Below are 14,534 nucleotides of genomic sequence, written 5' to 3' on the forward strand. Positions count from 1 at the left end.
AAAACTTCTTGAGAGTTGGGTTGCTTGATAAAGAGAGTTTCAAGGATTAAAATACATACTTCAATGATGATAATTCTTCACTTTTATGAAGAATCTCAACTCAATTCAATAATCCAAGATCTTCCTTGACTTTTGACTTCAATGGAGTCTTAGGGGATTTCTAAGGGATTTTGGGTTTTGATTTGGAAGAATGAATTCTTCTATGTGTTAAAAACTTAAATACACATTTAAAATACCCAAAATACCCCTAAGTAACCACCAATACCATTATTTGTAAGTAGGGTGAAATTACATTTTCATTCCTCACTTAATAGTGAAACTGTGCACAGGACAGACCCCAAACACGGTTGCCCATTGACGGGGCGTAGGTCCAGACACGGACTGTCCTATCCACTGTCGATGGGTTCAGAGATTAGAAATTGGAAGCTTAGCTCCCCAGGCTAAGCACCAGATGACGCCCTCCACCTACGGGGCGTCGACCAGGCCACTGGCCATTCTTTGCCATCCGTAGGTGGGACTGCCTTGGGCAGTTTTGGCCACCAACATGGGTCCTTCCTCAAGGACCCTTGGGTGGTCCTTGGGGATGATTGCCCGGACATTTCCAACCCAAAAATCATTGTATACGATTTTATCACCTCTCACATGAATTTCATCCAAAACAAACACGTAAAACTCTGAAACATGCCTAGACACACAAGGTCATATAAAGGCAAACCTTTCAAACGTCATGGACGTTCTTGGACGTTTGACCTCCACACTTCACGAAACTTGACACACTGCCTATATGCATCATAATAACTCATTTAAAGACCTTATAACCTCATAAATCACACATAAACACATAAAACTACATATGAGAAACATAGGTGACTTAGTCATCGAACGTCTTGGTGGTCCCTTGACGTTTGACTTCCAATGCACCTAAACTCTTAGATACTGCCTCAATACCATACTATAGACCTATTTAGGACTGTATACCATCATTACCAACATGTTAGACTCTAGTTAACCAAAGTCATTTTTGAGGTCTTACACATTCATCACCAATACCCATTCGTAGTATAGTTGCCTTCAAGGCCATGATCACATCACATATACATTTGCAATAAAGTAAACACCGCTACCATAAGTGGACCATACCACACAATGACATACAAGGCTTCATCAACAATACTATAGAGAAGTAGAGAAGTAGAAAAGTATAGCAATTCTTACCAATTCCTTAGCCTTTGGTCGTCATTGACCATTTCTATTCTTTCATCAACAAATTGAATATAAGGAAGTATCTAAAGTATCATAATCATAAAATAAACCATGTACAAGTCTCTACAAGATCATACTATAACATAATACAAGGCATCACATGTATACTAGAAAGTAGAGAGTCATAAATCACTTGCTAATATTCTTTACTTTGATTACAAAGATTAACATTCATAATATATAATATACCAATAAAACCAACCAAGGGCAGTATCTAAAGACTTAATATTCAATACTAAATCATGCTTCATCTACGCTAAATTGAAATCACATTATGTTCATAGCATTATCAACCTTTAAGCTAAAACATGTAGATTAATCCTTATCAAGATTCCTTTGATTTGATCATCAAGGGTTCATACCCACAATATACTCATAACACCAACCTAAAAAAGTAGCTATATTCATCTTTACCTAATCGAATTAAACATTCAATCATTAAAAGGGCAATGCTACAATGAATTCGTAGAAATCTAAACTAGGCATGTTCAAATCTTCATACCTTGATCCACATGGATCCTTCATCATCAATTCACATAAACAACAGTAGATATAACCAATTCAAAGTAGTAGAATCACAATTCAATCAATAACAAGCCATGATCACAATGCCCATGCAAGGCTAAATTGATTTTGGGAAGGGACATGGGTTCATCATGTGATTGGAATGATTTTCACATTAAAACCATAAAATTATCATCAATTAATCATGATTAAGCATTTGAAAACGTTTTGAGAAGGAACACATGGCTAGATTGAAGAAGAAGAAGAAGTTTAATCATAAAATCTCTTCGAAAACTTTGAGATTAACCCTCTAAGTGAAAGTTTAGTTAGAGGTGACAGATTACCATAACTTTATCTACATGAAAACATTTAAAAATTAATTAATAGTCCATGGAAATCCAAGCTCCAAGTTGTTCTTGAGCTTCACCAACAATGGAGGTTTCTAAGGAGAATTGGTTTTGGAGGGAAAGTTTATTTTGTGTAGAAGGGATTGGGAATGGGTTATTCACGTGTTTGATACATCAAATAAACCCAAAAATCACTAAATAAATCAATTAGGGTCAGTTTAGGACGTGGGGTGAATTTCTGATTCACCCTTTGATGAAACAGTCGATAGGTAATGGCACATTGGGCTGTTCTTTGGTTGAGTCTTGCCCAGGATAACTGTCAATCTATGAAAACTAACCAAAGTTCCATTGGTCAACCAACTGGGCATCGTTTGGCTCGTTGATTAAAACTGCCAAGGCAGTGTCTCGACAACCCTTGGGTCCTTCTTGTGGGCCCTTTCTCGGGGCCCTTGAGAAATTGTACCCCGACGTTTCCAATGTAACTATTCACATTTAAATTCAAGGACCTTCCATGCAAGTTTCACCCAAAATTCACACATAAAATACGTCCAAACATGCTAGGCCCCATCAAGATATAGTTGAATGATTCAAGGGCTAACTTTTGAACGTCTTAGAAATTCTTGGATGCTTGACCTCCAAACTTCATAAAACTCCATATACTACATATAAAAAGATTATAAGTCATTCCAAGACTTCACAAGCTCATGACATACAAATATAATCAAGTATAGACAAATGAGGCACATAGGTGACTAGTCGTCGAACATCTTGGTCGTCCCTTAACGTTTGACTTCCGAATCACCTCAAACCTTACACACTGCCTCAATACCATATTATACACCATTTTATGACCTTATACCCTTATGAAAAAAAATGTTAGGATTTAGACATTCTAACTCATTTTTGGGGTCTTACACTTGGTTGTTCATAAGGCTTTTCAAGGTAACTTAGCATTGTTTTGAAAAATGTCCCCTTCAGCATAATTTCAAATGTTTTATGTGCATATTCCTATACTTAGGCCAAGTGTGTACTAACTCATATTTCTATGTTTCTACAATTATGTAGGTTCCGCCGTTAAGCTTTTAGAGGGGCATGCGAAGATAACTTAGACTCTCATTCTCCAAGTTTGGTAGGTCCTCAGCTTCCAAGGACGATGCCACTATCTAGATATTTGATGTTGCAATAGTCTAAGACATTTTTTTATTTCTCTTTCATTTGAAGACTATTATTGTATAAGCCTATATGTGGATTTTGTTGAAATGAAGTATGGGCAACTTGCTTCCTCCACCTAATAGCATATTCACGAAAACTTTTGGTAGTCTTTTTCCTCAGGTTGGCAAGTGAAGTATGATATGATAATATGTCAATGTTAAAGTGGAACTGTTGAACAAAACATCGATCTAAATCATTCCATGTATGCCAATTTATAATATCTTGATCTATGAACCATTATGAGGAAATTTCCTCCAAGCATTCATCAAAATAAGCTATGAGAAACTCTTCTTTATTTTCAGCCCTACATAGTTTATTATGATATCTCTTTCAATGAGCTAAAAGATCCTCATGACCGGTATATTTTTTAAACTTTGGGGTTTTGAAATTGACAGACAAATGAACGTGGGTAACAAGTACAAATCACTTAATGAGATGCCTTCGTGACCTCCTAATCCATGTATATCTCTAACACTCTATTTCAAGCTCTTCATTTTTGTAGCCATTTTTTCATGTTCCTCATTCTTAATGATATTTTAGATTTTTACATGGAAACTTGATAACACTCAAATTTACTTTTTTAAAATCAATTAAAAGAGACAACGATCATCGCCGATAAAAATACCCAGTTAAGAGTTGGACTCAAATTCCCAGATAATGGTATATCATAGATAATTCTATCAAGAAATTTGGATTGTAAAATCATTTATTTAATTTAGTTAAAACAAGTGGGTGGATGATTCCACCAACATAACAAAAGGATTTGGTTATTAATGGTCACAATTTAACTAAAATTTCTGAAAATTCAAGAAATAACAAGTAATCTTTTATCGATCTCATAGCATCCTTGCATTTCCTTTTGGTCTAATCTATATGTTTTACTAAACAATATAATATCTTACTCTATTATATCTTTCGATGCTGAAATAGGGCATATAGATTCATTCCATAACATCTATTTTCAAGCAAGTTACAGACATCAAACTTAAATTGCTAGTATTGGACTAAACACCAACTCAATAAGTCTATTTCGAGCATTGACTGAAGATCAGAAGTAGGAATTAAGTTTGTAACTTTAACCCTTATATTAAACCATGTTAATTACCCTAAATTCATGTATGAACAACAACAAGATACAGAATAATACGATATCCACTACGTTAAATCAACACACAACCTCATAATTGCTCCCCTAGATCTTGGAGTTTTGGCCACCCATCACAAAAAGCAAAAAAATTATACCTTTCATGAAAACAATCATGGGTAACATGAAATTATACAATTACAAGCAAACTCACTTTGAATTCCTCTTCAATTTGTCAATTTTCAAGAACAAAGTTGAAAGCCCCAAAAACTAGAATGTTTTCTTCACAAGGTAAAGTGTTTGTTTCTCTCTTCACTTGTTCATACACCAAAAACTATTTCCAATCACATCTCTTTTTTTCCTCTCTTTTTTTCTATTTATGGTTTCTCAAAATTTGACTTAAAGCTAAATACGATACACATTAGGCGACATTAGTCGAACTCCCGAATCATCGATTTCTGTCCAACTCCCCTTCTCTTTCTCTAGGCTTCAGGTTTTTAGCGTCACTCGATGAGTTTGTTTGATTTTATATTTAACATTTGGCATATCTTCGAGTATCACCTTAGTTCTCCTTTTGATCCTTCAATTTTTCTCCGTGTATTGTCGCCTTTGGCGATGGTAAACCTGTTGGCTTTCCTCGTTCAGTAAGTTGTCTTTCCATTTGGAGTTTTCTAACCTGCTTAAAAAATACAAGTGTGATGCACTGACACTTTTGGCGAAGTCATGCTCACTAGGCAAACTTTCTTGATTGGTGATTATCAATTATAGTTTGAACCTCTTTTTATATTTTTGCCCATTCTTGCAAACATTCATCCTTGCCTTACCCTTCAACTTTCATAGCTGCAAATCATCAAAATATCATTGATATAATTAGGCATCGAGGACACTAATTTTTGAGATAAACAAACCTCAAATGAGTGCAAATCTATGACTCATCAACACCGTCAACTTAAGCTTTTGCTTTTCCTCAAGTAAATCAAGAACATAAATTAGCTCTATAAGGATGTCTACAAGAGATAACATGCAAGTGTCATTACAAGACTACTCTCAACAACATACTACACTCAATATTCATCAAAATTCTTCAAATGATGACTAGTCGAAAGCAAAAAATGAGAATGCATAAGAAGACTATTATACAAATTTTCTCTTAAAAATAGGGCACACTTAGGCTTCTGTAATTAGGTTTACTTTTCATTGCATGTTTGAAAAATGTTAGTTGATTTCATTTAGAAAATCTATTCATATTTTAAAATTGTAGTTAACCAATGGATTGCTACTGTTACGGTCTGTAAAGAGTGAAACTTTCGAACTCTTTGAGTTTGTTCGATTGACTATTTTTGAAGTTGACAATTAGCGAAACTAAGGTCGAAAAAAGTTATTGAAGTTCCTTTAATAATACTTTATTTACTTTGGGTCAAATATCTTGGATAGTTTCTTTCAATATATAAAGTTTTACAAGGATCATAGACTATCAAATCGAAAGCCTGCAAGTCTAGTTTGCAATGCATAAAATTCCGTATGTAACCGAAATCGGAGTAAAAAGTTATGAGGATTTTACTGTTGGAATGTTTGGGTAAAATCCCCGTGGCAACCGGGTCGGGTCAAAAAGATGGTTTGTTGGCTTGTTTAATGTTTTAACCCATAAAAGCTTTTCTTTTAACTTCCTAACCAGATTGAAATCCGAAAAGGCGGTTCGAATGGACTTATTGCATTATGAAGGTTAGGTTTTAGCGATTTCTACCATTAAATGTTGAACCCATTTCTACCGTGATCTCTGCACGTGACAATCATTTTCCCTTTCTATTAGCTGCATTTGGAGATGAGTTTTGAAGATATAAATTTGTAGTTAGTGTTGTTTCTTCAAGGTTTACACTTGGTTTGCTAAGTTAATCATCTCGGGACTCTTTCATGATTGTTTTTATGAAGTTCTACGGATATTTCGTCAAGTTGGGGCCATATTGCGAATCTGCCGATTTAAGCTCAATTTTGAATTATTTATAGGTGTGTACGTACCATCTTTGTATATATAGTGTTTGGAAAGCTTAGTATGTAAGGAACAACTTCCGTGAAGAAACTGTGGGCATTCGTGCGTTCATTGGAAAGGTATGTTAAGGCTAAGTTTTGTCCCTCATTTTAGCACGACTCCTGAGAAATTCCTAAAATTACATACGTGATATTGTGCTATTCTCTTACTAGAAAGACCTTCTATCAAAGGTATTAAGATCTCAACTGAATTATTTCCATAATTCTAGTATTCGACATCTACATGTCATTTTATCGTTTTCGTTGATTATAAGTTTATATGTATGAATTGTTATTATTCCTCTGCTGGTGTGACTTAAAAATATTTCGAAGACCCTTATTATTTGTAACGAGCCTTCTTTCCCAATTAAATTTATGATGATTTTCTTTCAAAATGATTCATAATCTTCAATACACTCAAATATAACTTCAATGTAAAAACTATCAGAACACTTGATTTTTGAAATACTAATTTTATAAATTATCTAGGAACTTGGAAACCTTTGGTGTCAAATTTTGAAAGGATTGTATATACTTGATTGAGTAAGTCTTTTTTACCCTAAATCTATCACTCATCAATACCCTCAATTTTAACTTTTCATTTTTCCTCAAGTAAATCAAGAACAAAATTAACTTTATAAGGGTGCTAAAAAAACATGCAAGTGTCATTATAAGACTACTCTCAACAACATACTACACTCAATCATGATCAAAATGCCTCAAATGTTGACTAGCCGGAAGCAAAAACTGAGAATGCATAAGAAGACTTTTATACAAATTTTCTCTGAAAAACATGGCACATGACTTAGGCTGCTGTTAGTTTTTCTTTTCACGGCATGTTTAAAAAATGTAAGTTGAGTTCATTTAGAAAATTTATTCATATTTTAAAATTGTAGTTAACCAATGGATTGCTACTGTTATGATCTGTAAATAGTGAAACTTTTGAACTCTTTAGTTTGCTCTCTTGACTATTTTTTAATTTGCTGATTAAGAACCCATCAAAATAATTTCCTAAGGAACAAGTTACATTTGTTTAAATTATTATAAATCATGATATTCATGATAACTTTTTCTGCGTATAATATTAATATTTGAATTTATGTTTTCGACTACTTTTTTCTTTTTAAAGTTGATATATATTTCCCTTTTAAATTTTTATTATAATGTGAGGGTTGAGTTTGTGGTGGAAAATTATGGGTGCTCTTTGGCGTTTGTAATTGAGGGTGTGTTTGGTATGAAGAAAAATATTTTGCAATTTTCTCATATTTAATTGCACATATTTGAATAAAAAATTTTCCATGGAACAAATATTCCTCTGATTCGTGGATAATGACTTCCTTAAGGATCCAAGGGAATAAGAAAATTACCTATTTTCAATCGAATTTCAAAAAATAAGTATGAAAATAATTTATTTCTAAAAAAACATTTTTCCTCTTGTGGAACGCACCCAAAATATAATAATTCAATAGTATTTTGAAAATATTAGTATAAATACTTTTATTTCGTCAAATTTAAAGTTTATATATCATATTATTGAAAAATATATTGTTATGTTGTTTGATCTCTTAAAAATATTGATGAGTGTGTCGAAAGAATGTGATACCAATTGGAAAGAAAGTGATGAAAAAAATATCATTTGCTCACCACAATTATTAGGATTGTAGTTTTTAGGTATATGTACATGTTTTTATTGTCATTATTATTGGTGTATGTCATTACTTATTATTTTGTAATGTGTCTTAAGGTACCCAATCCATAACAATGAAGATATTTTAATTGCGAAGAGATTTAAAAGATCAATTGTATTATGTTATTTATATGTTACAACATGCGATAAGTTGTTACGTGTGTTACCGAGAGGTTATAAATAGAGATTCAGTATGTCATAATTCAATTCTCTTTTTTGTGCCATTTGAACATGTGCAAGGACTTTAACTATAATAGAAAATTAATTAGTTGAGGTCCTTAATAGCTAAATGATTCTTTCCGGCAATTTTAAGCAACAATGTAGTGTTAAGTCCGTGTTGTCACGGGCTATACCTTTAATATATATAATAAAAAAACATTATTTTTATATATCATTACACATATCAACAAGTTAAGAACTAACTTGGTATATATGTAAAAGTAGTTCATATGTCTACATGACATAACAAGCGTTAGGATTCTCATCACTGAACCATTGTGGGGCATATACATAATGAACAGAACATGGAATTTCACCTTCCTTGATTTTTGCTTCTACTTTCTTCACTTGCTTAAATTCAATAATCTTTTCTTCCATGGTTACTTTTTCCTCTTCTTTCTTCTTGACGATTTCTGTGTATTTGCCAAATGTTTTTGTTGCATATGTCACAAGTTTTTCAGACTCAAGAATTGTCTCAACTGTTATTGTCTGAGCTTTGAAGTTTGTTTTAACACTATTAATACCTGCAAACAATAAATGCATATAAAAATAGAGATGTATATCTCTAAAAACATAATTAAATCTTCTTTGACTGTATATTTTTACCTTTGTGTTTGAGTAACCTCCTCTCTAGATCAACTTCACACTTGTTGCAATGCATGTAAACTTTCAATATCGTTGTCTTAATAGTTTCCTTCAAAATTCAACAGAAACAAGTCAATTCCAAAGAAAATGTTTGGACATGAATCGATATATATTATATATAGAAGCAATGAAATAGTTTGATAAATAAATATTTACGTAAAATAATATTTTACTGTTCAACATTTTGAAAGAAATAAAAAACATTTCTTCTAAATACACAATATTTTTTAAAAAAAGGATTAAAATGTGTGTAACGTATTAGAAATGGCTGTAGAATATGTTTTTTTTTTTGCCTATTGGATTAAATTTACCTCTCTTTTCTACCTACGGTCTCCTTTTAACTTATTGTATCAAGTTTGCCCCTAAATCGTTTTTAAGCTTAAAACTATATATTCTTCCATTAATGACACAATTATATTCTTCTTAACTAAATTTTAATTAACCATATTTCCTTTATTTATTGATCTACCTAAAATTCTTACCCAACCCATGCATAACTCAACTTGACACAAAAACTGTTTTCAATTATTAACACATCTAAGCTATAAAATTACCTCCCGTTTTCATCCAGTTCCTATATCAAAACGTGCTAATCTTTGGAGGGTGTATGAACAACCCTAGCGAACAACTAGACATTTGGAGGGTTTTTACCGAAAGGAAATTAAATTTTAAAAAGTCGAACCTGAAAACCTGACTTTTGTTAATTTGATATATATATATATATATATATATAAACTTGGTGGTTGAAAAACGTAAATGATCAATAAATAAAGGTCACACAATTAATTAATTAAAAAATAAAATAATTATGTCATTGAAGGGACAATTATAACATTCGAAAAAAATTGGATCCACCTGATGGAAGAATGGCGATTTTAAAGCATTTATAAGACTTTAAGAGCATTTTTTATCATGTAGACAAAGAGTCAATAAATTTGATCTTCTATCAAATAAAAAGGAAAATGAATTTAGTCTATTAGGTAAAATGAAGACAGTTTTAGACATTTCTAATATATGAAGAAAGAATACTTTTTTTGTTGCTGTAAATTATTACTATATGGAAGTGTCCATGGGAACTAGAATTAATTAAATGGAAAAACTAACAATTTTTTTTGATTATATTGTCATCTGAAATTGCATTAAATGAAGAGAATCAATATTTGAGTTTAACTTTTATAGATTGATGAATGCATAGAAAGGAATTTCTATATTCTCAATTTTTTTTTTAAAAAAAAAACCACAACTGTTAATAATTTGAAAATAATAAAAGTGATTTCGTGTAGCATAGCAATGCAGATAGTATTTTATTGTGAATTTATCATCATGAATATATATTAAGTTATTATAAATGAAAGAGATACCTTTTTGAGTTGGTTTGCGTTTTCAATTTTGGCGTGTGATACTAAGTGGACTTTGTTTTTAGTCCATTTCTGTAATCGTTTGTGAATTTTGTTTGCGTCAATAGCACCTTTTACAGTAACCTCATCCTCCTCAAATTTCACATCCACATTATGAACTCCTGACCCATGTGGCTCATATTGAATATCATTACGAAAAAAAATACATTAAAATTTATAAACAAATCAAAAGAAATATATGTTTAGTACCTTGAGTTGCCAAGAGTGGTTTTCTAATATCATGTGCACATTTTGGGCAGTGAAGACCAACTCTGTAAACTGCACTCGTTACTTCTATTTTCTTCTCTTCTATAGACATGACATTCAACATTTACTACAAACAAGAGAATCAACAATTTCACAGTAATAAACAACAAAGTTGGTTGGTGGGAATAATTAGCCCATGGTGGTTCACTAGTATATGGAAGCTTCAATTAAGGGAAAACCTCCAAATGTAATATAATATCTCTATGAACACCTAATTTTTCACCAAACTTAACAGATTTTTTACCATTTTAAATACTTAAATATTATTGTTTCAGTAGGTTTATGTTTGAAATAAATGAATTAAAAAAAAATAAAATTACAACAAATTATATGTTCTCTTTATATTTAAATTTTACAAGTCTAAAATAATAGTTTTGAAAGAAAGAGATCATTATCCAATGCATGCTGATAGAGATATATAAAATAAAGAAATATTAGGTGACTCACAAATGGCTTCTTCTTGAGTGGCGAAATCCTGTATAAAAGGACTCCAGATTTGAATATATTGTGATGTTGAATATTTAAGAAGCGAAACCAATTATGAATGAGGTGCATCCAGGGGTATGTGACCCACATTTGAATGGTTATGTTCTAGAAAAATAGATTATCCAGGCAGGGTACAATTGGTTGATCATGACCATGGAGTGAGATTGCTTCCTCTTTGTTCGCAGGTATCATCAGTGGCAGATTCATAGCGACTTGATTCACTCACACCTTTTAGAGTTGCAACTATGTCTGTTTCATGGCCCTTTGTTGCTTGGTGAATGGACATTATTGGGCTAATCGAGACGAAATCTTCTAACGGGCATAAATTTATTTTGGTTGTCATGGACTACTTCACCAAATGGGTGGAAAATGTTACTTTCAAATGAGTCTCCAAGAAAGCAGTGGTGGACTTTGTTCATTCGGACATCAATTGTTGGGTTCTAATGGTGTGACATGAAATGAAGGGTTGCGACTCTCCTGAAGAATTGTGACTTTGCCGAAAGTTGTGAGTTGTGGTCTTTATGAAAAGTTGTGTCTTTTCTAAAGGGTTGTGACCGTTTGGAAGGTTGTGCCTTTTCCAAAGGGTTGTGACCTTTCTTAAAGGTTGTCTTATTTCCAAAGAGTTGCGACCTTTATCCTTTGATGTCTATAAATAGAGAGGTTTTCTCTCATCTTTCTACATTGAATTCTTCCTTCTTTTGCATACATTTATAACAAAACAAAATCTATCGATTGCGTCTGCGTGTGTGATCCATTGCCGTTATTTTGTGTTTGTTGAAATTATCGAAGTTTGAGGTACCGCTACTTCTTTAATGGTTAATCAGTTTTATTTTGGGAGGAATTAATCTGCAACCTCGATTACTTGAGGGGATTAAATTTCCTAAAGACACAGAGTGAGTTCTGTGGACTCGTATAGTTATTTTTGTTTTTCTTTTCATCTCTTTATTTTCTTGGTTTTCTAATCTTGATACAGGGGATAACAAGCTTAAAAAACATAATATTGATGGTATTTTCTGTGATAAGGAAATCACTTCTATTTTCGGTGTTCTTTTTGATGGAAAGAAGAAGAAGGAAATTATTTTATCATATGATAAAAGTGATTTGAGATGAATTACTACTACTTTAATTTGTTCGAGTATATTTCCTGTAGTAAGTTTTTCTTGGATGAGTAAGATTAATCTTATTTTCTTTCCAAGTGCATTCAAGCATTGCACCCCTTCAGTTATCTTTTCAATGAGAAAACTATTTTGTGAATAAAGGTTAATATTATCACTTTAATGAACATATGTTGTCTCCTAACAATATTTGAACATGAGTTTACTTTCTCGTTCAAATCCAGTGTCTTCTAAGAAATTTGGAATAAGATGAAAACTAGAAAGAAAGAAATAATTTGCAAGAAAAGTGACTTTTATGGAATCATTGCTGACAGATAGAATATAATTCAATGATAGGAAAAATCAGGTTCTATTTTTGTTTCCCTTGATTATTATTTTTTCTATCCTTTATAACTGATCAGATTTATTTCATAAATGTTAGGATTGATTTTCATTATGTGAGATGATCTCAGAATATAATTTTATTATTACTAATATGTATTCTGTTTAGAAGAGAGAATTTTTTTTATAGTATTCTACTCCATATAAAATTTGATTGTGTCTTAACTTCTAGAGACTAAAATCTTCATGTTTTTTTTCTCCGTCAGTATAAAGAATATAATAACTTCATGAACAAATCCAGTTGTGCATTGTTTTGAAGAATACATAAACTTTATCAATTTGTGAAATACTCTTTTTGAATGAATATTCTAACTTTAAGAGTACAAAATCTTTGTTAGGAATATTAAGACCAAGGGATTTGAAAAAGATAAAATCTTTTTCGTTAGCTAGAAATAGTGTTGTATTTGAGATTTCTGAGATTAAAACCTTTTTGATTTACTACTCTGTCTGAAAGTAAACTGATTAGAAGAATATAAAAACTTCACCAGAATTTGAGGTTCATTCGATTAACGATTAGAAGAATTAAAAAACTTTATCGTAAAACTAAAAACAAGTTTTTTTATAAGGATTGAAATCTTTATTGTTAGTATTCTAAATACTAAGTCGTCTGTCTAATTGTGATAGAAAGGGGATAAAGAACACTAGTGGCATAAATTTAGTGATCTTTTTGTATATAATGGGTGTTTTTATGGATTAAATCTCCAGAAGAAGGCTTTGTGTTGCCAATATGTATTTTATGGTAAACAGTTTGAAAACATGAAAAAAATATGTGAAAAATAATTTCAAATACTTGAATAATATTTTTTAGAACATATTTAAAATGTGGGGGGTTCTTTACTTGTGATAAAGACAAGATTAGACTTACTATCTAATTTAAATTTGAAAGTACAAGATATGAAATGTAATGACATTTTTGTATTATGTTAGGCCCACGAAATTCTTAGAGTATATTTGATATTGTGGTCATTGAGTCTCTCTTTACTAGTATAAAACCATAAAATTATATTACTCTTTCAAAAAAAAAAAATACTTTGATGAAAAGATATGTTTATTTTTATAGACATGATATTGGTGAAAAATGATCTGTTATGTTTTTGTTGTAAAATAAACATTTGGATCATATTGCCTTTATTGAAACTAACAGATTATGTTCATGGGTAATTCTAAAACAAATTGAATGTTTTGGAAAGGTTCTGCAAAGGACATCTGACAAGGTATTGACAATAAAACAATGTCTCTATTTGAAAAAGTTATAACAAGTAAAGAATAAAGTATTTGTAAGAAAATGTTACCTCATGGAACATCTTGTCAAACCAAGTATTTTTCTATTTGTTCTTACTTGGTTGATTTGAGACGTCAATTACAAAACCTTGTGTCGTTGAAAGGAATTTTAATCCCTTAGAATTGATTTACACTGACATTTGTGGTATGAAGTTAACACCATTGCACTATATACTGTTAATATCTATTTGCTGAATGATAAGAATGAAGCAATAGAAACATACAGGCAAAATAAAACTAAAGTTGAAAATCAGTTAGATGAAAAGAGTGGCATGATTAGAAGTGGTATGTGAATATTCTTTTGCAGAATTATAACTGGAAAATGGAATCATCCATTAAATTACTGCACATACTCACCTCAATCTAATAAAATTGTTGACACGGAAAAAATTAAACTTTGAAGGAAATATTGAATGTCCTACTTATAAGTTCAGGTTTAATACAAAATTTGTGGGAGGATTCTCATTATAGCAAAAGATAAGAGCAAAAAATATTAGTATGTTTAGAAAGAGAGAAATAAAAAGTTATATTTGTTAATAAAGGGAGCAACAAATATAAAACGTTAGTTTGCTAAGAAAGGGAGCAACAAAATTTTTTATTTTTTCTGACTTTGTTGTATCT

At 31.4% G+C, this 14,534-nt stretch overlaps 1 protein-coding gene across 1 annotated transcript; it reads right to left on the reverse strand.

The window, feature by feature from the left end:
- Window positions 1-8,537: 8,537 nt before the first annotated feature.
- On the reverse strand, window positions 8,538-10,761 carry LOC107001999 (heavy metal-associated isoprenylated plant protein 4). Its single transcript, XM_015199934.2, has 4 exons — window positions 10,594-10,761; window positions 10,348-10,505; window positions 8,948-9,035; window positions 8,538-8,865 (listed from the first exon to the last, which is right to left on the reverse strand). The coding sequence occupies exons 1-4, from the start codon at window positions 10,712-10,714 to the stop codon at window positions 8,576-8,578; spliced, it is 657 nt and encodes a 218-aa protein (XP_015055420.2). The 5' UTR covers window positions 10,715-10,761; the 3' UTR covers window positions 8,538-8,575.
- Between the last annotated feature and the right edge of the window lie 3,773 nt (window positions 10,762-14,534).

This window comes from Solanum pennellii, chromosome 10 (assembly GCF_001406875.1).
Source record: "Solanum pennellii chromosome 10, SPENNV200".
Classification (NCBI taxonomy): domain Eukaryota; kingdom Viridiplantae; phylum Streptophyta; class Magnoliopsida; order Solanales; family Solanaceae; genus Solanum; species Solanum pennellii.

What these genes read in the sequence shown, in the direction of transcription:
- LOC107001999 (XM_015199934.2), bottom strand. Translation starts at nt 10,714, where the DNA reads ATGTTGAATGTCATGTCTATAGAAGAGAAGAAAATAGAAGTAACGAGT. An exon ending in ACCACTCTTGGCAACTCAAG is followed by an intron (nt 10,506 to 10,593) that starts GTACTAAACATA and finishes CACATGGGTCAG; the next exon opens with GAGTTCATAATGTGGATGTG. An exon ending in ACGCAAACCAACTCAAAAAG is followed by an intron (nt 9,036 to 10,347) that starts GTATCTCTTTCA and finishes TGAATTTTGAAG; the next exon opens with GAAACTATTAAGACAACGAT.